The sequence below is a fragment of the Balearica regulorum genome, chromosome 4 (genome assembly GCF_011004875.1).
Source record: "Balearica regulorum gibbericeps isolate bBalReg1 chromosome 4, bBalReg1.pri, whole genome shotgun sequence".
Taxonomy (NCBI): Eukaryota; Metazoa; Chordata; class Aves; order Gruiformes; family Gruidae; genus Balearica; species Balearica regulorum.
This window is the reverse complement of record NC_046187.1, coordinates 15,543,804-15,568,602: the sequence shown is the minus strand read 5'-3', so window position 1 is coordinate 15,568,602 and position 24,799 is coordinate 15,543,804. Positions and strand designations below refer to the sequence as shown.

The window sequence follows — 24,799 nt, the reverse complement described above, 5'->3', positions numbered from 1 at the left end:
GGAATCGTCTCCACTTTGGAAGCCGGCTCGCTCAGCAGGCGCACAGCGGCACGGGACACACCGCGGGAGATGGTGTCGGCACGTCGCGATAGGGGTTTCCCTTCCTGCGGGCAGGACAGATGGATGGATGCCTTTGGGTCGGCTCAGACCGGACAGGCTGGCGCCTTCCTCGGGCAACGAAGCGACGCGGGGGTGAGCTCCGAGGCGACGATGAACGACCTGTCATCCGCCACCAAGGCGCGCGTGTGTGTGTGTACGCAGGCGATGCGTGTGTGACACGGCACGCACCGTCTGTCCGGAGCTCCTCGCTTACGCAATACGGGCTGCAGGATTTTAACTGTCAGGATTTTCACTGCCAGCAGCCTCCTGCCCGCCCTCACAGCGAACCGCCGCCACGGAAAGATCCCGCCTCCCGCCCCGGCCCCCTGCCCCGGCGGCGGTTCCCGGCTGACGCGGGGTGGAAGCGGCCGGCCTGCGGCGGGGGGTGTGGGGGTGTGTGTGTCCGCACACCGGGGAGCGACCCCCACCCACCTTCGTTTCCCGCCCCCCTACAGCCCGGCCGACCCGCTGCGCGCGCCCAACGGCCGCAACCGCCAGCTCGCGCCCGCCCTCCCGCGCGTCAAACGCCGGGCGTCACGCAGACGTTGTAATGTACCAAAACAGCGCGCACGACCCCGCCGCCCGCTCCTCCACCGCGCCCGCCGAGCCCCGCGCCCGCCGGGGCCGCGCTGCCCGCCGGGGCCGGCTCTGGAGGCCGCGCTCCCCGGCCCGCGTGGCGACGGCAGCAAAGACAGCAACGACGGCGGCGTCGCCGTCCCGTCTCCCCACCCCGCGCCGCCGCGACCCGCGGTGCCCTCGCCTCAGCAGGGGGATGCAGCGTGGGGCGGGGGCGGCCGAAGCCGACGGGGGGTGTATGTGCGTGTCGGTGCTGCGGTCGGTCGCCGGCGCGGGGACTGCGTGCCTATTAGGAGGTGCGTGGTAGTGATGGCGGCGGTGGGTGAGACTTTTCCTGTCAGCGGATCCGGCTGGTCCTGCCGGCGGGCGGTGGGGCTGCACCCCGCCCCGGCGCTGCGCCGTGCTGTGCCGTGCCGGGCGGCGGGGAGCGGCGGGCCGCGCCATGGGGCTGCTGGAGCGCCTGCGGAAGGAGTGGTTCATCCTCGGGATCGTGCTGGTCATCGCGGTGGCGCGGCTAGAGCCCGCCGTCGGCGTCAAAGGGGGTGAGTCCGGTCGCTGCCCCGCGGGGGCCGGTTTGTCCCGGCAGCTCGGCGGGCGGTGCGGGACCGTGTGGGGAGCGCTGGCGGGGATCCCCGGGGCCGCCGCCCGACAGCCCGGGCGCCCTCGGCGGGGCCCGGCGGTACTTTGCCAACTCCCAGCGGCCGGCGCTGCCCCCCGCCCGTCACCCACCGCGTTTCGGTCCTACGGGCCGGGCCTGGCGCTGCCCGGGGTGGGCCCCGGTGCCGGCGACAGGGCGGGGAGCGGGCAGCCTCGCTGCTGGGGTGCGGAGGCGGGAGAGAGTCCGCGGGCCTTTCCGCGGGTCCCCGGCGGAGGGTGCCGGTCGCTTTGCTGCCGGGAACGCTGAGACTTGCTCAGGTGCCCCTGGGCCATCGGGGCATCAGCTCGGAAAGTTTGAAACTCGAGTTGCCCGGGGGTGCAGGAGGGCAAGCTGCGGGGTGCAGGGCACAGCCGAATCCGCCGGGCCCTCCTGTGGTCCCTGCCCCTCCAGCAGCTCGCCTTCTCTGCTGGTTAATCCGTCACTCTCAGGCACCCAAGAAATATTTCAAGGTGTATTCCTGTGTGTATCTTTGCTAGGCACTGTACCAGTTGCTTGAATAATGTCCTACTGTTTTGGGATTAGTAGTAATGAAAACTGGATAGCAACTTACTTTCAACGCACTCCTATTAAACTAAGTAATAACTTAACTCTAAGATGGGCATAAAGTCATTGCAGTTCAGTGTATGAATGTGCCACCTGTGAACTTCTCAAGACGTGTAGCTTAATGTATGTTGTGTTAAAATCTCAGGTGTTGTATTTCAGCCAGATTATTCTTTACTTTATAATAACACACTTCTATTTTAAAGATGGGGGGGTTTCGTCCCCTTTTACTTCCACATGAAAGATGAAGGAAAACAGTGAAAATGATTCCTGTGCAAGATCAAATGCTCACAGTAAACAAATCAGAAGAAAGATCTGTCCTTTTCTAAGCAGTAAGGTCTTGAGCGTTTCTTGTAACAAGAGCCGATGAAATATCTAGTGTTGTTTTAAAATAAACAGCGTATCTTTAAGTATAAATGCTGTCAGCATCTTCTGATTAGTTTCCATTGTACCTTCAGTTCCAGATGTTCACAATTTTCAAGAATGAATTAAATTTCCTATATTTTTTTCCTAATTGATCTCTGAAGATTTAAGAAAAGGGGTGTGGAACACTTGAACAGAATTCCTGTAGCCATTCTATATTACGGGAGAGGAGGGAGAATCTAGCTGTGCTTTTATACCCATAGATTTGTTTGTTTGTTTCTTAACAGAGCTGAAGTTTGAGGATAGACAGCTTCTCACTGAGGAGCCAACCTTTCCCTCCCACTTAGGTTCTGTGAAAAAAGAAAGTGATTTAAAAAAAAATGGTTCTGAACACTTGCTGTGGCAACTAAGGCTCCGGTACTTCATGGAGTTCAGGGTAGGCAAATTCCTGCTGTGCAAGGATCCCTTCTAACATCTGTGTGCTGTTTTGCATAGGTGAATAGGACCCACACGGAGCTTCTTGCAGGATCCATGCTGTGTGTTCAGCAGACCTTAAAGACAACTTTAAATTGATAGTATCAGGTGGTTTGTCACTTTCTGGTTTGATTGTTATGCTAATTGTTAGCAGCAATGTGGGAGATCCTTTTAACTAGAGTAGGAGATAATTTTTCCTCAGCTTACTTCCTGCATGGAAGCACTATGATGGAGCACTTCATTTAATTATCCTACTGCAGAGAGATGCCAAGTGTTGACAGGGTATTGTTCCTGGACAACTTGCTTGAAAAAATCTTGTAAGAATCGATTGAAACTTGTGAGCGCGTGTTCCCCAAAGTGGTATCCCTCTTCTGAAGCTATGCAATCTCAGTGCTTATTTTAAAACCAGGAAAAAAAAAAAAAAAAAGAGGTGGGAGGTGGGAAATACGTAAGAAAAAAAACCTCGGTTTGTCATCTTCCAGCTGACAAAACCATGCACTGTAATTTGCAGGGCGTTGCTTAATGGTATGGATGATCCAGCATCCATACTGGTGGAACGTTGTGCCACAAATAACAAAGATTTGTGCTGTTGCCACCTTCAGGGCATAAGCCAAGCCCTTTTCGTGTGTTTTCCTATTTGATGAATGAGCCTATTTAGTTCCTTTGTGAAAAGAACTTTCCTGACCAGTCTTTTGCACAAGAGATGAAGGGGATCTGTTCTGACCAAAGTTCCCTGTGCTCCATAAATGTGCGGTTGCTCCAGTGATAGGTTTCTCCTGTGTAAAGGAGTTCAGGTAGCCCAGTGAAAAAACCCTAAAATAAAAAAACTGAGTCCTGGAAGAACCCCTCTCTTAGCCAGACCGACTAACTCACTGCCTGTCTGCCCAGTGTGTACATGCATGCACATATATGCTCTAATCTTCTAAAAGACTAGAAAAATTATATAATTATATATATAAAATACAGTTTTCTGTATAATTATATATAGTTATATAATTTTTCTGTTTGGTTTTTTTTCCTCACCCTGGCTATTCGGTTAACGTGCCACAATTTTGCAACTAGCCATGTGCTTTGTTGCAACTTTAACTCCTGCGTTTCCTGGCTTATTTTTACCTTAACACTTCAGGTAGGTTGTTTGGTTTATTTTTTGTATTTAACACACACAGTTTTAGTGTTTCATCAACAGAATCCTCTCTGAGAGTAGGATTTGGGTTTAAATTACCTGAGATGCAAATTTGAGTAGACTCAGTGTACAATCAAATCCCTCTCATTTAAGGATCATTGACCTTGCTCCAGAGTGACCATCAATGTGTCATTCATCTGAGAGAGCAGAAGGGATCTTCTCTTCTGGAGTGTCAAGTAAAGGCTTGCTTGTTTGCTGCTGCGGTTTTGCTCAAGACAACTTACTGTCATTTGCAGAGTTAGGATATTACTTTGGTCCTAAGTAGACTGCTAATATTTTCTTTCTAATATAACAACAGGTTGAATGCTTGTGAAAAAATGAGTATATACATTTTGTGCTTGGTGGTCTCTGAAGGCAAAGTGTATTAAGGGAATTCATCATTTTTATAGGAGTGTAAAAAGTATTTTATTTTAATCTCCTTGAAAAAAAAATATATAAATATATACAAGTGTAAGCCTTTAATATAGTGGATCCCTTGGGGGTGCAGGCATCTGCCCTTGCTGATCTCACTGCAGCAGTGTGTCTGAAATGTGTTACTGTAGGGCTGGAACGAACCATTTCGTCACAGCCCTGTTGTGGGGGAATAATGCAGAATTGTATTGCCCCAAGGAAATAATTTCAAGGTATGATTTGGTTTCCTCTGTGCAGGCACCTGGGCAGATGTGTGTGTTGTAGGGGAGTAAGTGAGAGGTAGGTATGTGAATGCCATCCATGGCCCTGTGGAGGGAGCAGCTAATATTTTTGAGTTTGTTGATGCTGTAGGGATACTGTGATGACAGAACTGTGAAAAGTTCCCCCTAGTCACATTTCCAGAATTTACCCGTTAGTTTGCAGTGGCCTGTAATCACAGAAACTGAATTTGTATGACATCATACCTCACTCTCCACTCACTGGTTTGCTTTTATTTAAAAATGAATAGCATGCTTTTTGTAACTTAATAGAAACATCATTCTTTTTATTAGAGACTTTAATGATTAGGTTTTTCTCCAGGTATTTTTTTAAGTATTCTCATTTACTTTGATGTAATATATGCATGCCATTACCTCTTTGACTGTAGTTCACTTTGTTCTCTGTGTCTATATTTTTTAGGACCCTTGAAACCAGAAATTACCATAACTTACATTGCTGTTTCAGCTATATTCTTTAACAGTGGACTCTCCTTAAAAACTGAGGTACTGAAATTTCTCATTGCTTCATACTTGTTTTGCTTTAAAAAGTTTTGTGTTGCTTTTGTTCCGGTTTGAATGTAATTGGAATATTTAATTGCTATGCTGTGGTTGTTGATGCTGGGAGAATGCCTTACAAGGGAAGATAAATATTTGACACTTATGGAATAACCCCTCCTTGATTTCAGAAAATTCTTCACAAAGTAATGAACACATTGAGAAGGAGAGTGTGAATAAATTTTACCCATCCATAGAGGGTGGTTTGCTTGACTTTGCAGGGCTTTACCTAAATGGAAGTGCTGGGCACAGTTTTGAGACTGGATCTACACCCTGGATGTGTCCCAAATGCAAATCAGGGTGAGACCCAGGAGCACACTAGCACCTGTCTTCTGTCACCCCTTCTGCACCTTGGCTTCCCCACTGCTCAGCTGAGATACAGGACAGGAAACTGTGTGAATCCTAGGGTAGAACTTTGTAGGGAACCAGGCAGAGAGGGGCCGTGTGGAGTCTCCATGCTTCTGTAGGACACGAAGAGAAGGTGTGATCTCTCTGTGCCTCTCTCCTTCATCTCACCTGCTGGTGTGTTCTCTGAGTAAAACTGTTTAGGCTAGTCACTAGAGGATTGATGCAAGCAAAGATCTGGTGGCTGTAAGTTACCACGTTAGGCAGGCACAGTACAGCAGCTAATATCAACACAAAAGGGTTCCTCTGCAGATGCAAGGCTAGATACAGGTACAAAGTCTTGGCAATCTTTTCCTATAGGATTTAGTTGTGGACAGGTGGACCTGAAGTGCCTATGCTCTGCTGCGTATCACAGACACTGAGACTTGTTTCAAATTTTGTCACACATCTTTCAAAGAGGAACAATCCAGGAGTAAGAAGAGATGGAGGGGAACCTCTTAGTGATGTGTAAACGAGGCATGGAGAAAGGAAATGATGGCTACGTGCCAAGAAGAGAAGGAGCAGCCAGGGTTGAAGTGAAACACTGCCTGTCTCTGCTAGTCTAGTTTTTTGATTCCTTTTACACTGTTGGCTGTGCTAACAGGTGATGTCATTCATATGTTGCATGATAGTAATGCCTGAAAGAATCATCCTGGTATTGTCCAGTTGTCATCTGGGCAAACTGGGATTTGGATGAACAGTGTGCATTCAACAAAAAAAAGCTTCTCTACCTGTATCATGGTTAAAGTGATAAAGTTTCAAACGGAAATGGTGTTTGAATTGATGGCAGCCCTCTCCATCTGTGTCTGCTGGCAGTGCTGGCTCTATGGCTTCTAGTTCTGTATAAGTGAAGTGAATAACTTTACTCAATTCTGTAGCAGCTATTTAGAGCCTTGCGGTCTTATGGGGAAGCAGGAGGAACCATGTTATCTATTTGCTTGGAACAGTAATTAATCCTAATGGAAGTAGGCTGCAAAGAGGCACTTTCTTCCACAGAGAAGAGGACCTGGAACACAAAGCCTGAGTAGTATTAATGGAGTGGAGTTTTCTGCTTTCAGGGTTAGGAATCTTTGCGTGCAGAGAAAAAATGTAAAACTTCTTTCCCTTTCACTAGTTTGTATCCTTGAAGCTTTATATTTGTAAAGCATCTGTGAGTGAGAGTGAGATCAACAGCACTATCAAAGTCTTGATTAGACTCTCAGTGCTAGTGTACTTCTAACTTTTTCCAGTTAAGGTGACACGACTGACAGGTTCCCGGGCAACGTGTCATGTCCTACTTTGAACTTGCGTAACTTTTTTCATATCTGGTTCTAAAAGCAATATATTGATGTAAATAAATCTTTTACAGGAGCTGATGTTTATGTCCAGGTAGCTGATCTCAGATTGTTTCGGAAGCATCAGTTAGGACTGGTGCTATACATCCAGCTTTATGTTCCATCAAGAAGCTAAGCCTTTTCTGAATTTCTGCCATGGAGGTAGAAGATAATGAGGAAGAAAAAACATTTCACTCATTGTACCTTGTGCTAGTACTTTCTAAAATGTATGTTTAAAAAAAAACCCAACAAAAACAAAACCTTAAATGTGCTAGAAGGCCACGTCATGATTTTATGAAAATACTTTGGGGCATGTTTTAATTGTTTAAGGCACAACCTAAAGGTGTTACTTTTAGTCAGTTAATATATCTTTTTATTGGATTGCAGAGTAAATTATTTCTGCTTTTGTCTTTATTAGTTCTTGACCTGTGTGTTGGCTGCTCTACCTTGGATAATACGGTAGATCAAAACTAGTGTTTGGTATGCTTTATGAAATGATAAAAAATCGTGTAAGTGTTAATGGAGGCCTTCAGATAAATCAGACAAAATTAGAAATAGCTGATGCTCTTTTAAGGTTACACTTCTGGGTTTATCTGCTGTGAAAGCACATGCTCAAAAAAATTCGCTCACATGCATTCAGAAGGCATTTTACAAAATAATTGGGAGCGTTCAGGCAGAGCCTGTCTGTGCATGGCCTTTTTACATTTTCAAATATAGAAGTCACTGAGATCCTCTTACATTTGTAGAAATAGTCAGTGTCCAGGAATGACAAGAACATTTGATTCCACCTTAATATAATGGTCTTTCAGTTTTCAGTGACTGGATAGCTTGCTCTTTTAAAGCAAATACCTCCTGTAGGGCCCCAGAAATTAAATCACATACTTGAGTTATCCATTTCAATGAGGAATTTGGCAAGCCACTGCAAACACTGTTCACTCTGTGTGTATTTGCCCAGAGGAGTCTGGCTACGACCATGTAAGTATGGCTGGATGGCAACAGGGACCCACACTGACCAGCAAGAGGTTGGGATAAGCTCTGAAGGGTCTGAAATACTGGGAAAGACAAGGTAACCTGTTCTACCTGGTGTGCAGAAACACAGTCATAACTAGCAGCTTCCAGTAACTTTTCTGAGACTTCTGCTTTTTTGGAACAAGCCCTTGTAGATTGCTTAAGAGGGTGAAGGCCATTTGCCTTGGTGTTTTATGATGATACAGTCTAAGGAATAACTATTCTAAAAGGCAAGCACTAGAGTCATTTTAAAGACTGGTAATTTAGATCTGCAAAGACCTGTTCTGCTAATACAGCATTCCTTCATGTGCTAGGTTGGCTGTGTTGTAATCGCCTTCCTTACTCTCTGGAAGCTCTAACCAGTCTTTCCCAAGTTTTTGTTTTGGATTTCACTTTTGAAAGTATCGCACAGTTTTCTTCAAATCATCTGTTTTTAAGGCATTTTCCAGTTGTAAAAATTATTAAATTCAAAGGCCAGTACTGTGTGTGTGATGGTGCCTAGATTGGGAGTGTTTCCAGGTCCACTAGGAAACCTGGGCTGGAGGTGACTTGGTAGGAAAGGAGGAATTAGCAGCTTTGCTGAAAGAAGTCACTTGCTTTGGTTTTTCTCAATTGTATTACTTGCTTTTAAAATGTACACTTTTATATAGGTACTTCCAGGGATTTTTTCTTCCTGCACAGGATGTGTTTCTACTACTAGATATTTTATTTTTGCTTTCTTTTTGAGATAAGATGAAATAGTACTACAGTGAAGCTATTCATAATGCCATAGGTACTGTGACAGGTTATGTGTGAAGAAGGCCTATTTTTTCATGCAGTGTGATACTAGCCTGCTTAAGAGCTTCCTTTATTTAAAAACCCTGTTGTTTCATTCAGTTAACCAACCACTGAATGTAATGATACTTTCTTGGTAAAACTGGGTCAAGATGTCCATGTATTTTTTTTTTTGTGGAAGATCTTTTTTTCTCCTAACCCAAATTTGGGAGGTAATTTTATTGAAAGAGATAAAGTAACAAGGACATGGTGCTAAATTGCTAGTACTTCCAGATGTATAATTATATCAGTGAGCATTTGGATGGTCAAAAATGCAGTGTTTGTGTTTCATAAAAGTTCACCTGTTTTGAAGCTGAGAGAGGGTGGCATTTGAAGATTGGCTGCTGCATTACTGTACATGGAAATACACTTTTTTATATTGTTCTTTTTTTTTAAATGTATCTGGAGTGTCAAATAGCTGGAGAATCCTAGCAAATCAGATTTTGAATAGAAGTGCCATCAGTTCTTTTCCTGTTGCATTGTTTACTTGAATGCGCGTTAGTTTTACAGAGAGGTAAAGGAATTTTTCTTCTCAGTCTGAGAGCTGAAATGAGCTGAAATGTACAATGCTTTTTCCTTGTACTCAAAAACTGTAGATGATCTTTGCAGTGCCCAAAAAGACAGAAGCAGAGAGACACAGAGCTAACAGAAGAGTTTATTACGTAAGGATACTTGATCACCTCTCCGGAGTGCTCTTACACTATTTAAAATTAAAATTTTTCTTTCTCAGTCTGCAGCAATGTTTTGCACCTTATTTATCTGAATTTTATGGCTCAGCTGTGGTTAGCTTGTTATGGTCTTGGTATTCTTTCTTTGCTATTCATCATCAGCCTATTATTTTTTTTTCCTATAAATTTCCTGTCTGTTCATGCAATAAGTAATCAAAATCTGCTATGGATTACTTTGCTTTTTTTATGTTTGCTAGTCTTTCCTTAAAAAAAACCAAACACCACAAATGATGACTGTTTGTAATGCAGACATCCCTTTTTCACGATATAAATGAGAATCACAGTTTGTGGCTCTCTTTAGACTAGAGAAACCTGGAATCACATGGACTCTACAAGTTTTCCTTCCTCTTACATCAGTAGTCAATAAAGTAAACAGGCTGTCAGCATAGTTAACACAGGTTTTGAAGCAGTGACAAAGTGCTAAGGCTGCCTGCTGAAAAGCTACCGTTATGAGAGCTACACTGTTATTGAAGTGGTGGACAATTCTTTTGGAAAAATGCCCAGGAGCAGACAGAGCTTTTATGTTGTCTGGATATACTTCATTATTAAAGGGGAGATCAGGTGAACCCTAAAGGTGCCTTTTTGACATGCACTGTCTTTGTATTATAAAGATGATGCTAGTTTTAAAAGCACAAACGTGGTCTTACTTCAGCTGTTATGACTGCAACTTCCTCTCTTCTTTTTCTTTTGCAGGAGCTGACAAGTGCTTTGATGCATGTGAAACTACACCTTTTTGTCCAGATTTTTACACTTGTGTTCTTCCCAACAGCAATATGGCTCTTTCTTCAGCTATTATCAATCACACCTATAAATGAATGGCTTTTAAAAGGGTATGTTTAAGCATAATGGAGTGACATATTTGTAGCTGTCTTCTTAAAGGGCTGCTTATCCTGCAATGGGTGTTTTAAGACTTGTATTGTGAACAGATTTTTCTGGTTGTTTTTGTGCTCCAGCACTTTGCTGTTGAAAACACAGCACATGCACAAGATTATCCTTTCGGGAACCTGGTCTCACTTTTAGAAGGTCTGGCCAGTTAGTTTCATATGTAGGGAGCTTGCAACAGGTTAGCTTTCTTTCTCACAAAACTCAGCTGAAGTGCTGTGCTGAGTCTCAAGGAGGATGGGGAGGAAAGAAAAGGAAGGCTGAAGGAAAAACATAAGTCAGTGAATAAATACTGGGTATGCCATGTACTGGTCTTGCAGTCTGTTTTTAAACAGTCTGTATTGAGCATCTCTTGTGTGTGTCCAGATTGGGGTTCAGTATCTGCTGCTAGCTAAATTATGGCTGAGAGGAAAGAGAGTAAATTTTGTGGGAGGAGAACTTTGACATGAGTAGAAGCTAAGTTATCATGAAAACAATGTGTTTTAAATCTTTGGTGTACTCTGCCAATGTGTGCTTCCAAAGCTGCATTGATGGTGCAGTAGCGATAGAAGTTATGAAAAATAAAAAAAATAAAAAGCTTTTTTCAGAATCAAAGGTCAATACCTAGCACCATGCAGCTATACTGGAATGTTTGAATGCAAAAATCAATTATTTTAGAAAGCTACTTAAAGAATCCCCATTATTTCTTACTGCTTGGTGAAACATTGCTTGGGGAGAGTTCCCTGTCTTAAAAGTTTAATGATAAAGCTGCTCATGTTTATGTTTTTACAAAGGTCTAAACCTAAAAGAGCATTTTGTTTTGTTTTTAAGAGGCGTCTCCAAGTGTTCCACCAAGTGTGAAGTGGTCCAAATGATACTGAGAACGTGAAATTGAGATGTCATCATTTAAAAGTTAGCACTGTTTTGCTTAATAGTATTAGTACATCAAGGAAATAACAAGGTTGCTATACAATGTCTATTTGCATTTGGCTATTCATAGTAAAGGTTATTCTTTAAAGTGAAATCATTGTGAAGTTTTTCCTTTGCTAGAACAGAGACATTATTTTCTAGTGAGCCAAAATTCCCTCCATGGAAGTCCACGGGAGTCTCAGTTTCTGAAGTGCAAGGTGCAAGAAGTGTTTGTGGTTTTTGTTCCTTGCAGTGTTTCTCATCTGTTCTTTCCTATGACTCTTATGACACTTTGGCCCTTAGTATTTAAGGGACATGATCTGTTACATGCACAAGTATATGTGTATGTATATTCATACACATCTGTAAAACTGCGTGTAAAACTACATATGTATATATTTTTTTTTAAAAAAAGGTACTCCTGTATGTGTATCTCCCTAAATGTGGAGCCTAAGCCAGCCTCATTTTTCATGAAGGTGTGTCTGTATTTTACCACTAAGCTAGTATACTTAAATGTTTCAAGCCACCTTGCAAGCATTTGTTCCTTGAGTACTATATCATTCTTGGCTGTGGTTTGTCTTTTAGTGCAGTAACTCTGTTGTATTCAGACTTCATTCATTTAATGAAGGGATTTTTTTGTTTTGTTTTGAAAGAATGCTGTCTTGATAAATACTGCTGTTCAGGACATGCTCGGAGCACCAGCCATTGTGTGGGTCTGAAGGCATCCACTGCAAAGGGAGCCTTGATGGGAACGGTACCTTCAGTGCTGTGCAGGTGCAGAAGATACCGAGCTCTGTCCTAATTCTAGGACAACACATTTTAAAGCAAGTACATGCATGTTCCAATATGGGTATGTGAGAGTGAGGAGCAAATGTGAGGAACTGCCCATGCCTTGGCCACTCTGTGTAACCAGAAGTTCATCCTAATGCCCCACAGCTGTAGTTTTTATTCCCTAGAAACACTGAAGTACCTGATGAAAACAGGGGGGAACAAGACAGGCTTTGGCAAAGTTAATTCCTCATCACGCATGTTTAGCACAGCTCGTAGTGGGAGCTAGTTGATAGTTCTCACAAAGGCCTGGAAAATTAGGCACACGCTCCCAAGGGCATGCAGTACCCTTTGGCAGGGTGGCTCCCCTGGGGCCTGTAGTTCTCCACTACTCTCTACACAAGGTTATGCCTAAAGGCCACAGTCAAGCCCATAGTTAGTCTCCTGCCTTACTTCAGAATGAATGGTAGATTCTCTCATCCTCTATAATGGTCTTTTTTGCTGTAAATGTTATTTGGGAGGCAGATTCAGATGGTATCACCTTTTCATCTGTGTTTCTACTGTTGTTGGTTTGTTTGTTTGGTTGGGTTTTTGTTTTTCCTTTCTGTCTGGGATGATATTAGGAGGTTTGTTGTTCTGCAACTATTTTGAAATATATAAAGTAGAGCAGAAACTGACATAATCCCAAATGTTTTTTAAGTTAATTTTTTGTTAGCTGACTAGGTTTTGCATTGATAGGATCTCTTTGAAAAGGAGCATGAGGCAACTTAACAATGTTTGCACAGATTCTCCTCCTCTGCCCCTCTTAGCATATAGCGTTTACAGCACAGGTAGTAAGGCACAAGATGCAAAGATCTGGTACAAATATGTCTTTGGTAGTTCCATATCTAAAATATGTGACTTCGGACCCTGCCACTCAATTGTCAGTAATGTATTAGTGGAACAGGTATTATTTATTGCCATGCAGCAAGTGGACCCTTGATGTTAGTACTTATAGTATGGTCTGAACCAGTGGAATGTCTCAGTTGGTTGTTATCTACAGTAATCTGTTGGCCATTAGAGGAATTTGTTTGTGTATTGGTAGTGTTACATGTAGTTGATACAAAGCAAGGAAAAACAACAGTTGACAAGTGCATGTTTCAATATACCTGATTAAAAGTACACATGTTTCAATATACCTGATTAAAAGTACACACTATTTAGTGTGTACCATTATTTTTTTTTTGGTAGATTAATGTTTTCATATAAAGAATATTTAAAAACATAGCTTGATAGTGATTTTTATTTTTTTAAATTCCAAATGTGTTATTTTAAATTTGAGAGGGTTCACAGAGATTGTGTTATTAAAACTTTCTCTTATAGTGTGGAAAATCCCTGCCAGCTGAGATGAATGCCCTTGCACACATTTCATACCTTTCTGGATAACTTTGAACTTAATCCACCCCTTATTAGTGCAGGTGAGAAGTTCAAGGAGCTGACTGCCAAGAGACCGCATAGAAGAGAGATAACAGTATCACAGCCAATGTAGGGAGTGGACATCAGAATTGCCATGTGTTTGTTTGCTGTATATTTTCATGTATATTTCCAAACTTTACACGCTATTTCTTTTTCCTGTATTTCTTTTCTTTTCAATATGAGCTTTTCCTAAGTGCTGCCAACTCTCTGCTTCCATAGCTTACTTCACTGTAAGCTAAAGGTACAATGTACTTTCTAGGTGGTGCTTGGCACTTTGTGGTTGGATTTATATAATGCTTACATTGGCTTTCTCTTTCCTTTTCCACAGTGTCTGTAGCTGACAGACTGAATACCATCATTGTCATTTACCTGTTTCTTCTATTTAAGCTTTTTGTGTATTTGCAGCATATCAGTTGCACTACAATATGCTCCCTGTTGTTTGGATTTAATATTTCTGTTTGCTTTAGCTTTTTGACACTGCGTTTCTCAGGGATGGACTAACACAGTTACAAGTGCAAAGTAGTTCACTGCTAGTAATTGATCTGAACTAGAATACTGTCTCAAACTCCAGTACTTGAAAACATATGTAGATACCATGCTTTGGGGGGCTTCACAGACTACTTTAATGCCTCACTGTTCCTTCTAAGTCAACATGGTTTTTCTTCTTTACTTAGTCTCAAATTTAATTGTAATCTATTGTGGTGTGTTCTTGTTGTTTCTAAATACACATTTGATACAACTAACTTTTGTAATAACCACTTTTTGTGGACTGGCTTTGAAAACAGAAGAAAGCTTGCCATTTTTTCTTACTTTGCAACAGCATTTACTATATATGTTGATGATTTTGCTGCACAAATAATGGAAAAAATGTCAGATAATTGATTTTAGACTGCTAAAATGCAGGAGAAAGGTTTTGGTATGTTGATTAATGGAAGCCAGGTGACTTTACCAAGAAGGGAAAACATGCATAAAAATTAAACATTTGATGATCTTTTAATGTTCAGGAAATGAAAAGCTTAATTGTGATTATTTTTATTTAGTAGGAGGTAGACAAAGTATAGTGGGAACCCGAAATAGTGAGCATGATTCTTCTTACTCTTCTACTTAACAGTAAACATTTTTATCACTGAATAGCTTTTTCAAGAAAATAAGGGTTTATGTCCTTATTTTCTTTTTTTTTTCTCCCCAAATAGCTGCAGGAATCTCAAAACACACTACAAACTTTACTACATCAGGAGAGATGATGCAGTTATCTTTGTGATAGATGGGAAGATATCTTTGTGAGTGGTAGATACAGTACTACAGATGAGGAAATGAAGTCAGAGTGGTTTAGTGTTTGGGTTTTTAAATGGTGACATGACTCTTCACTGTGGTGGTTGGTAAGAGATGGCATAGAAATCCTGCCATCTGTGCAGAGCTGTAACACAAATGGATTGGGTTGCGCAGGTAATAAGATGATTGTTTCTACTCAGCTGTTTGGTATTTTAAGATTTTAGGTTGCATAGTGTTTGTATCATGTGAGGAATGTAACATTTCTTTTTGTTGTTTTCAGCTTGCAGACGGTAGGTTGCATGCCACCTCCTGTGTCTTCTGCAGTGATTTTAACCAAAGCTGTTGGTGGAAATGAGGTGAGTTTTCATTTTGTTCTTGAATGCTTTTTTTTAAACAGAAGGTCAAATAAATATTTATTTATGATGAGCTCGTGCGGCAAAACACTGACTGTAATGTGATGCTATTGTGGTTTGTAAAAATTTTTAGAATTAAAGCTTGGGTATCGTGTTGAACAAGGGAAATAGTGTTATCTGCTGGTATTGTTCGAACTGAAAGAAGCTCAGTTTTCTGAGGTGATAGAAAAGTTTCTGATAGAAATTTGTGTTAGCAGATTTCTGCTTGTTGCTGCACTGTAATTCCTAACCGTATAATGTTCATATGCTGTGTACTGGTTATCTCATAGACCATTAGCTTTGTGATGAAGAACTGCCCTTGCAGTGATTGTTTGGATGGTGTTTAGTATTGAGGCCCTATAGTAGGAGTTCCTCAAGCTTGAAGCTACAAATATAGCAAGTGATGAAGCAGACACTAAAATTCATTTAAATCTTATATTGTTATTTGCGACTGCATGAAATGAAAATTCTGGGAACATGGAATTCTCTGACAATGATGCAATGCAACAGGAAATGCCAGAATTGAAGGTTGTGCAAACTCAGTTTGGTCACATTATATTTCTGCCTTAAAATGGCAAATGCTGATGTCATTTCAGACTCTATCCACAAAACACTTCCAGCATTCTGGAAATCAATCCAGGTGTGCTAGTTAATGAGGTCATTTCCTTTAGATCTGCTTCCTCCTAAATGCTGAAGGTGAATGAGGACTAGTAGGTGAGGAAGGAAGAGAATAACACTAGAAGAGATTGGTTTTAAAGCGGGGGCTGCTGGGGTGCTGTTTTGAAGAGTTAGAGCCAAATCTTAATTCAGTCACAGAGCTCCTGCATGAGGTTGGGTGAGTCATTTCAACCACATTTTTTAAATATGGCCATTAGTTGTGTACTTCTCATTTTCCGAGTTCAGACTCTTGGGACTGATTAATGCCAGCTTTGAAAACACATGATAGCACTGAAATAGATTCAAGTTGTATTTTGTACTGACAAAGTGCTGTTTAATTGCTCTATCCTCTGAAGAGAGACCCAAAGCATCTCAAGTCAAGCATCTCTAATTACAGGCAATCCTGATGCACATCACTGTCTCCCAGTTTGCTACCTGAAAACAGGAATCATAAAATTCTGATGGAGGTGCTCTGGAGTAATTAGTATAAGGAAATAATTCAGGTACATAATAGAGAATACATACAGATAAATGATAAGTTTTCTAGTTATTATTCTAGATATAGGTGCTGTAAAATATACAAAGGTGCCAGATAGTGAACAGTGAGGGTGAAGTATTGAATGAGTGCTCATTCAGTGTTAGCACTGTCCTTAGAACAGGGAAAAGATCCTCTGGAAAAAAATAAGGTGTGATTGGTTAGTCGAGGGCAATATCATACAGTGTTTGTGTGTAGGAGTGAGAGAGGTATTTCAGTTTCCTGACCATTAGAGTTCACCTTTTTATGGCAGTATTCTTCTGGGGTGGTGGGGGTGTGTATTTTATACCAGCTGAAAACTGAAACTTTCTATCATGTGAGGCTTGTGTAAGTAATTGTATAAATCACTGACAAAGTAAGCTTGAACCTCTAATTCTTCTGTACCAAGCCAGCGTTGGAGGAATGTAAAAATGCATACCTTGTTAGTGATTTTTACAGATAGTTGCTGACCGTGGAGACAGTGTGAATCAAAAATTTGATCTTGGGGATCGAGAGCTCTCAATCAGGCTCTTGAAAGGTACGCAAAAGCGAAACACCCTTTTAAACATGCTCAACACCCTTTTAAACATGCTCAGTGTAGACAAAGTGTGTGGCAAATTTACTGCCAAACTTGAGCAAGGTTCCAATGCAAACATATTTTTGGAATTTGATGCTACTCTGTCATTCAGGCTGTTGTTAATTTTTCTTCTGAAGAACAGCAAATCACCTATCTCGTGCTAGGGGAGAAGACCCTCTCACATCTCTCCTTGCCAAATTTCACCTGAGCTGTTTGATATGTTTCTTTTTCTGACATGAGCAGAACAATGCATTTTTTCCCATGTTAATTTAAATCCCCTTTGATATATGACGAATTTAAACATGGGAGTCAACTGGAAATAGAAGTGATTGTACTGTAAGAGCATTTGTTCATAATAATGTCTCTTAAACTGTTTTGGTCTCATCAAGTGTGTATCCCTTACCTAGAGAAATTGATTTGTCTGAGGGTGTATCTGCACTGTATAATGTAATATGAAGATAAATGAGCTTGCTCAGAAGCAATCTAGTGAGGGAGCTCCACATGAGCTAATTAGTCTGAGACGTGTCCTGCTGCTGTAGAGTACAGGCACACCCTCAATAAGTGCTCTGAAGACCTCCTTGGATTTCTCGAAACACAGCACATGAGAACTGTGGTAGTTGACTGTCTTATGACAGTATAGAGGAGTTTAGGTTTTCTTCATCTAAGTAGAAGTGACTGTTGAATGTCACTTTGGACTTGGTTATTGTCAAAGAAATATCAGGCATTATGCCACAGTAGAAGTGCTCACCTGGTGCTGAGGAAACTTGGATTCTATTTTAGCTCTGTCATTAACTTGTTGGGTAAAACAGAGTAGGGTATCATGTCTCTGGGATTAGCAGTAGTGGATAATGGCAAGTTTATGAAGTGTTTGAAGATCAGTGCTGGAAAGCCAAATGTAAAAACTATGTTTTATTGTTCTGGGACCAGGTGATTAAGTATTTGGTCAAGTGCTTAGAAAGAGAGCCTACATCATTAGAAGCTGCTCGGATGAGGGATTTTGCTGCATATCAATTGGAAAATTTGGTTGTGAGATGATAAAAGGAAGACCTTTTTGTTAATCTTACAAGGATTTGGGTTTTTGAATTGATATATGCCTGAGGGCACAAAAAAAAAGTTCTGCTTCTGTTGACTAAGGAAGATGTGGTCACCAAAGCTGATACTAAGAATTCTGGTTAATCTGTGTTCATTGTTGAAAAAGTTAATGTTCTGGGGTTGTAAGTACAAACCCAGGTAAGCTAAAAATCTTTATTATATAACTGTCAGTGTTTAATAGCAACTGTGCAATCTACCAGTGTTAGTTTTCCTGATGGTTCAAACACATGGTATATCAAAAAAGTGTATCTAAGCTTTAAGTCCTCTTGATCTGTGTATAAGAATGCAACATCTGAACAGTTACTCAGGAGTGCAAATGTGAAATTGTCCAAAGCAAAAATAAATCTTCCTTCTTCCTATACATGGTTTGATCACTAACCCTGTGATCTATACGGCTTTCAAATGTCTAGTCTTAGCAGCTGTTACGCGTGCATTCTGAACTCTACCATGTTAGCCATTTGTATTACTTTGCAGTATGCTGGGTGGATGAGCAGGTGGGGGCTGGTTTTGATGCTTGGGGCATTCCAGAGGAAATAGATCTTTATCAAAAGCCCTTTGTCAGCAATAGCCTCCCATTAATAAGGTAAGACCATCAAGTTGGTTAGCACCTTTGCTTGCTGTGCCATTGTGGTGGGGAGAAGCATTATATTCGAAAGCCAAAAGGCTTCCAAGTCTTTTGGTATTTGAGGGTGAAAACTAACATCTTCACTTAGCTCTGATGCATGAGTGGTTTGGTGGCTTGTTTTAGGGAACTGGAAAGAGCCTTCTTCACAAGTCATAGGGTTTATGGGGGGGGGGAAGATCTCTGTAACTTTATAAGAAAGAAATGGAAAGACAGCAAAGAGATAATTAGACTGAAAACAAGTAGCAAATTTTATAGTGTATTGGATTTTTTTTTTTTTTTTTTTGCCATAATCAATGGAGGAGAAATCCACTGTTGGCACTAGCAGAATGGAAGAACAAAAGATTCTAGCTGCAAAGAATATAATAGTAGTTCAGTCTCAGTACTGCTTGTTACGTAAGATTTAAGACAGACTTTTCAAATCTTGTTTCCTTACATATTGCCATTGATGGCGGTGGCAGCAGCAGTGGTGTTCACCTGTTCAAGACAGTGTTTCTATACCACTTCAGAATAACTTGTGTACTAGTAGTGATAAAGGTACCATGTTTTGAAAATATCTGATATGTGGCGTTGTAAGATATTTCCCTGTAGTTGTTGGAAGAAGATATGGTGGAGATTAAAATTTCTGTCTAAAGATCTGCCTATATAATTTGAACTAGCTAGGAGCTAGTATCACTCTCTCCAGGGAGGTGTTGGTAAATGAGGGATGTAAGTGATGGGGAGGGAAACTCTGTGCTCTCTGAAAATCTTGTCTTTTGGAAGAGAGGAAGATGATTTGTGGCTATTCTATCTTTTGTTTTGGTGGAAGTAGCTGTTCTTGATACGATGAGCAGAAATACAACTTGTCCGGTAGGGCTACAAGTTCACGCCTGTTGACTCTGACACATTTTTAGGTTTATTCAACTCCTCTTCCTGATCTCTGTATGGTGTGTGGTTTGTTCTCTCAGCTCTTCTTTCAACTCTTATTTCTTCTCTCTGTTTCTCCCTCTTCACCCTGCTTTTCCATCATTCCTTTTGTGTTTTCTTCCTATGTGATGTTACTTTCATCATCCCTGCAAACAACTTTCTGAAACAGCCCATTCCTAGCTTTTATTGCAAATACATTTAGTTCATTAGCAAAGCCAGTTTCAAGCACAGAATTTAATTTGATGCATATGAAGCCCTATATAAACAAAAAAATGTTCATATGTACACTATCAAAAAATAAGGAAGGATCACCGTGAGAAATCAAACTCTCTAATTTTTAATTTGGTAATGTTTTCTCAATTACTTAGCTGTTTGTGTTATCAGTAACACTTAGAAAGTCTCTTGATTTGTGAACAGGACAGTCCATGTAGTTAAAAAAAATTGGAATGAAAACCAGAAGGCCTGTCTTTTGTTCTTTGCTCTTGTTGAGCTGTGAAACGTCAGGTTTTTAATGATATTATAGCATCTGACAGCACAGAAGACTTTTTTGTGTCATTTTTTTCTAAAAGTCTTGTAGTTTTTCAATGAAATTATAAAACCCATTTCTTCCAACGTCTGCTTCTAAACCACCCATTTCTGCGAGAGACAAATAAATATGTCAGCTTTTCAAGGTGCTCTGAAGACAAACCTATTAAAAGCTTGGAGATCTGCAGACAGAAATGCTGTGGAGGTGCCAGATACTACTACAAAGTATTAGGCAGCAAATGTCATACTCTCCTTAAGAATCAAAGTAATGAAGAAAAGAGATTGAAAATTAGATCTATAAGTCTATTATCAGTTTGGGAGGAAAAACAATTTGTGATGACTTTTATGGCAGCTTAATGACATATTTTTGAAACATGTAACATAACAGGCAAGAGCTGTGATGGAATTGTACAGATAAATCGTGGCAGACAGTTCATTTTATTGAAGAATAGCTTGGCTGTTTTGCTATCATACACAACAAAACCAGTGAGGTTTATTTTGTTCAGTTAAGCTGTAGCTTGTACAAACTCTTAATCAAGGTGCTGTTTGATTTTTCTGCAACTTTCATGTGGATCTGCTATGCCCTTTGTAAAACAAGGTGTTGCATATGCAAGACAAGATTTTGAAATATAAGATAGACTATAATGAAGAAAGCTAGAAAGGTATTTATGAAATAAGATGTAAAGAAAGAGTTCTAGTATGGATTTTTAGATTTGTTTTTTGAAGCAGATAAAACTGAATATATATTTGCAAGGTCCACAGCTAACCTTTCTGGAAAAGAATCAAGGGAGGGTAGTAACATTTTTGCCAACAAATTGTATGCAATAGTTTTAACTGATATTTTAAAATAAAGAGCATGTGAGTACTTACTGAGAAACAAACACTGGAAAATTCCTCTGTTTGTGAGTGGTGGGGTTTTTTTTAAAATCAGAACAAAAGAATGAACCCTAACACTACTGTAAAGTCACAGGAAAGATATTGATTTCTCTAAAAATATCTGAAGTTCCTTGAACTGTGTATACATGTACATTAACCTTTAAAAAAAATAAAATGAATAAAAAGAAGTAGAAGCTCTAATGGTTCGTGATTCATACGCTGATGCACTGGTATACCAAGAGTGTTTAACCTTGGAAGGTAACACATAAGCATTATGAAACAAAATCATTTAAGATCTTCAAATAAACTGTATGTGTCACGTTGTTTACTTGTCTTCTGTAATATAGGCTTTTTTCTCTAAATATAAGTCAAAATTTACAGTAGTGTTGTCTAAAATTTGCTTTCCAAATTACACTTAAAATATTCATTCTTTTAAGTTTTGTTTATGAACGGGTAAGTAATTTCCTTCTATTGTTTTTAAATTTGATACTGTAAAAGGAAAAAACTTACAATGATTTTTTTTTTAATTTCCTCAGTAATAAATTTTGTCTGCTGATGCAGACTGAATAGTTCTAAATGAAAATGTAACTAATTCTACCATTAGATGCTGCACTGAAGACTCTGGGAAATGTATGTGGGTGTCAGAGGACAAATTTAGGGAAGATGTCTGTACTTCACATGTACAAATATAAAGAATTAACTGTGTCAGCATAAGCCTTGTATGTACATAGGAGCTGTTGTGCCGTTAAATTCACCCACTCTATTCTAGTATTACAGTCTAATTTTTTATGTATCCTAAGAGTTTACTTTTCTTTTATCATTACTGTGCTTTGAGCAGATGGTTTTTATTGAACTATTTATTGACAATTAGGGGTTTTTCCTTCCCTGAGTGGTGAGTGCATTTTATATCCGTCAATGCATAGGAGTAGCCCAAATTATTACTTACAATATGAATTTCATCACTATAATGTGTCCCAGTCACACAGCTCCATTAGATATCTCTAGAGTTCCTCATCATCTTCTCAAGTCTTCTGTAACCCAAAGCAATTGTGGAATCTTCTGCTTTCCGCCTCCCCCCTGCCCCCGTTCTCCTTTCATTTATCACTAATAGTTCTAATATAGATCCACTATTAAAACTGTTCAGAATGGAAGGAATTTTCAAAGGCATTCACCTCTGCTCTTCATTCAGTGGGAGCAAATTCAGGCTAAGAGCGAGACTTCCGAAATCCTCATATTCGAGCACTTCACCCCCAAACTCCTTATTTCAGTTTGTATGAAGTTTCAGATACTCCTGACACCTTTGAAAAGCAGCTGATTTAGTACCCTAAGGTATCAGTGCTTGAGTTACACTTGTGATAAAAGATTTAATTTTGTCCCTGGTTGTCAGTACCTCTAACTTAGGGTCTTTCATGTGACTTATAAGGTGTCCAGTGGAAAAAGCCCCTCTCCTACGCTACTGGGAGCGTAGGAGATTAGGGACATGCAAAAAAGACATTAAATCTCTTAAGTGCACAACTTCATATACTGTTAGATGTATGACAAAGAACTTGGAGCTCTGTGCATGTTCAGCCATCCTAAATCTAGGGTGTTCGTAGCAGCTCTGCCGTAATCTAGAAAGTTATAAAATTCCCTGTTTAAATTGTGCTAAACTGCTTGGGCTGTGACTCAAAACTACCTGGAATCATCATAGCCTTGTGTTTTTTATAACTGTTTGCACAGCTGTCCTAGATCTGACTTAAAAAAGAGGGTTTTCAGCGGCTTTGCTGTTGCTATTCTACAGTGCTTGACCGGGGAGACCTGTTTTTTGTCTGCTGTGGGACATTCAGTGACCCTGAAAGCTGTTCGTGGCATAAAGAAGCCAGGACAGAAGGAGTCTTGCTCTCACGCTTGACAAAAATGGCCTTTTGAAGCAAGGTGTTCTTGTATTTGTCTTGGTCTGCAGGTTAATTCAGTGTAAAATTATAGTGTGCGAGAGCTTCCTTTATTTAGCAGGGGGTGCTGGATGAAATGCATTGCCTATGCAAAGCAGGCATTTTTAACTGAACAAATTGGTAATACTTCTATTAAAATATTTGTGGAGAGTGGGGTCTGCTAGCCCCCTAAAACTCAGCTTCTGTACTCTCTGGTGTTTAATCTTTATGGCTGTTTAAAAGAGAGATTGCAGATATTTCGCAGTGGGGGAAATGTGTTACCTGCTCTCCCTTCCTCAGTCTTTGAAAGGCAAGGCTATCTTTTGGAGAGCGGTGAAGACTGGAAATACTATTCTCAAGATGATGGCTTCAAAAAGGTACAAGCGATTTGTTTGTAGTGGAGTGTTTTCTACTGTATTAATTCCATTGAATGCCTGCACGATGCCAGCGTTCACTGTGTAAGGGTCATTTTCTAATGGCTTTCTTGTGGCAGAGTAGTGCAGTTGTTTGCTGGCACTGAAATCCAGTGACATGCTTCTGGTTCTGCTGTCCCTCACCTGCTGGCTTTCAAAGTAAACACTAATTTAATATTCATTTCAATAGTAAGTGAAGTGTTTAGTCATTGCACATGTTAGGACTGGTGTTAAGTCACTGATACAGCAGATCAGAAACCCTTCAGCCTTGTTGCAAGTGGTTTATTTTCTACCGTGAACAATAAAGGTGGCTCCTTTGGCATCTGTTCATGTGTTCACCTGTCTCTGTGGACCTGCACCCTCTTGCACGAAGGGATGCTACTGGAAATGATTTAGCATGGCTGTTGATGGGCCCAGCCTTGTGACTGGGAGTGAAAACATGTATTTGTAAAACTAGCAAAAACTAATATGCAACAGTATGGATTGTCAAAAGTGGAATTAATTCAGTCTTTCTTTCTAAAAAGAACATTTGGAATGATAATGTTTAAAGCATTGCTAACACTTTGAAATCTGAAAAATACCTTTTACATATGACTGTTTGCAGCTTACTGCAGATATATCAAAATTAAACATGTTTATTGAGAAGACAAAATGCCCTTTAGGAATATCTTTAGTGGATTTAGTCAAGGATAGCATTACTGTTCTTGAAATGTGCAAGTTCTGAACACTGGCTTGTAGAGAGATACTGTTACATTGTTTCTCATTTCTTAAATTTGTCTTTTGTGTGTTAAAGTCAAAGCTTCAGAGTATTTTACTTGGGAAAGTTTTTGTTTCTATCATAGCACATTTTTATCTGATATATTTGCTCAATGGCTAATAATAATATATAGGAAAGAAAGCCATCAGGCTTGCAAATTTAATATTTCTAGAATTTGCTTTCTTTATCTCTATTTTTGGGTGTGCAATATTAAGTCCTGGTTTGTGGAAATCATAGCTGTAACACATGAAGCAGGATTTTCAGTTACAATTACTATTATCTTTAAATTTCATTATTTTTCTTGGAAACTAAATTGATTTTATTATCCTTTGTTCATCATTATGATTATGAAAGAACATCGTGAAGGTTTCTGCCTTCTAAATTCTTTGTCAAATGATTATATTCAACACATTAAGAAAAAGCATCTTGTATTCTCTGAGGAAAACCTCATCTGTGTGAAGAGACAGAACAAATTTCTAGATTCCTTTATTTAGATAAAAATAAATGAGCCCAAATTAAAATGTTTTTATAGAACTGTTGTGAAAACATAGCGTATTTCAGAAGCATTTCTCGTTTGTATTTTTCTGTTAAACTGACTTTTTATTCATTTGTTAGAGCATTTGGTAAAAAATGTGGAGAGCAGTAGAGCAGCAAATTTTCTCTGATTTCAAAGCATTATTTAGGGCCCAGTTTTGGGAAATTGTTGGCCCTATTATGAAGTCTGAAAACAGCAACCTGCTGGTAAACTGTTTCTGGACTTCTTGAAGAAAAGCCACATGCCTCCTGGGAACCCTTATCAGACGTACAGTCCCCACAGCCAGGTGCTTTCCTGCTCAGCTGGAATTTTTGCAGGTGTTCCCTTGTGTATATGGCCTTTTCTGTCTGAAATCCGCTACTTCTGCTGCCACTTCTAAATTCACAAGGGTGGAGG

The 24,799-nt window shown here is 40.3% G+C and overlaps 1 protein-coding gene across 12 annotated transcripts in view; it reads left to right on the top strand.

The window, feature by feature from the left end:
- Positions 1-980: 980 nt before the first annotated feature.
- SLC10A7 (solute carrier family 10 member 7) overlaps positions 981-24,799 on the top strand; it is a 150,857-nt gene continuing 127,038 nt past the window's right edge. For 3 of the 12 annotated variants that reach the window (XR_012835235.1, XR_012835234.1, XR_012835236.1), the window contains exons 1-4: positions 991-1,217; positions 4,983-5,065; positions 10,056-10,192; positions 14,908-14,983. Coding sequence is in view for 4 of the 12 variants with exons in the window: in XM_075751255.1 (XP_075607370.1) it covers positions 1,118-1,217; positions 4,983-5,065; positions 10,056-10,192; positions 14,908-14,983 (396 nt within the window). In the remaining 8 variants the exon portion in view is untranslated. Of the gene's footprint in view, positions 1,218-4,982; positions 5,066-10,055; positions 10,193-14,907; positions 14,984-24,799 lie in introns of all 12 variants that reach the window. The other 9 variants (XR_012835237.1, XR_012835238.1, XR_012835232.1 and 6 more) reach the window with 6 other exon arrangements.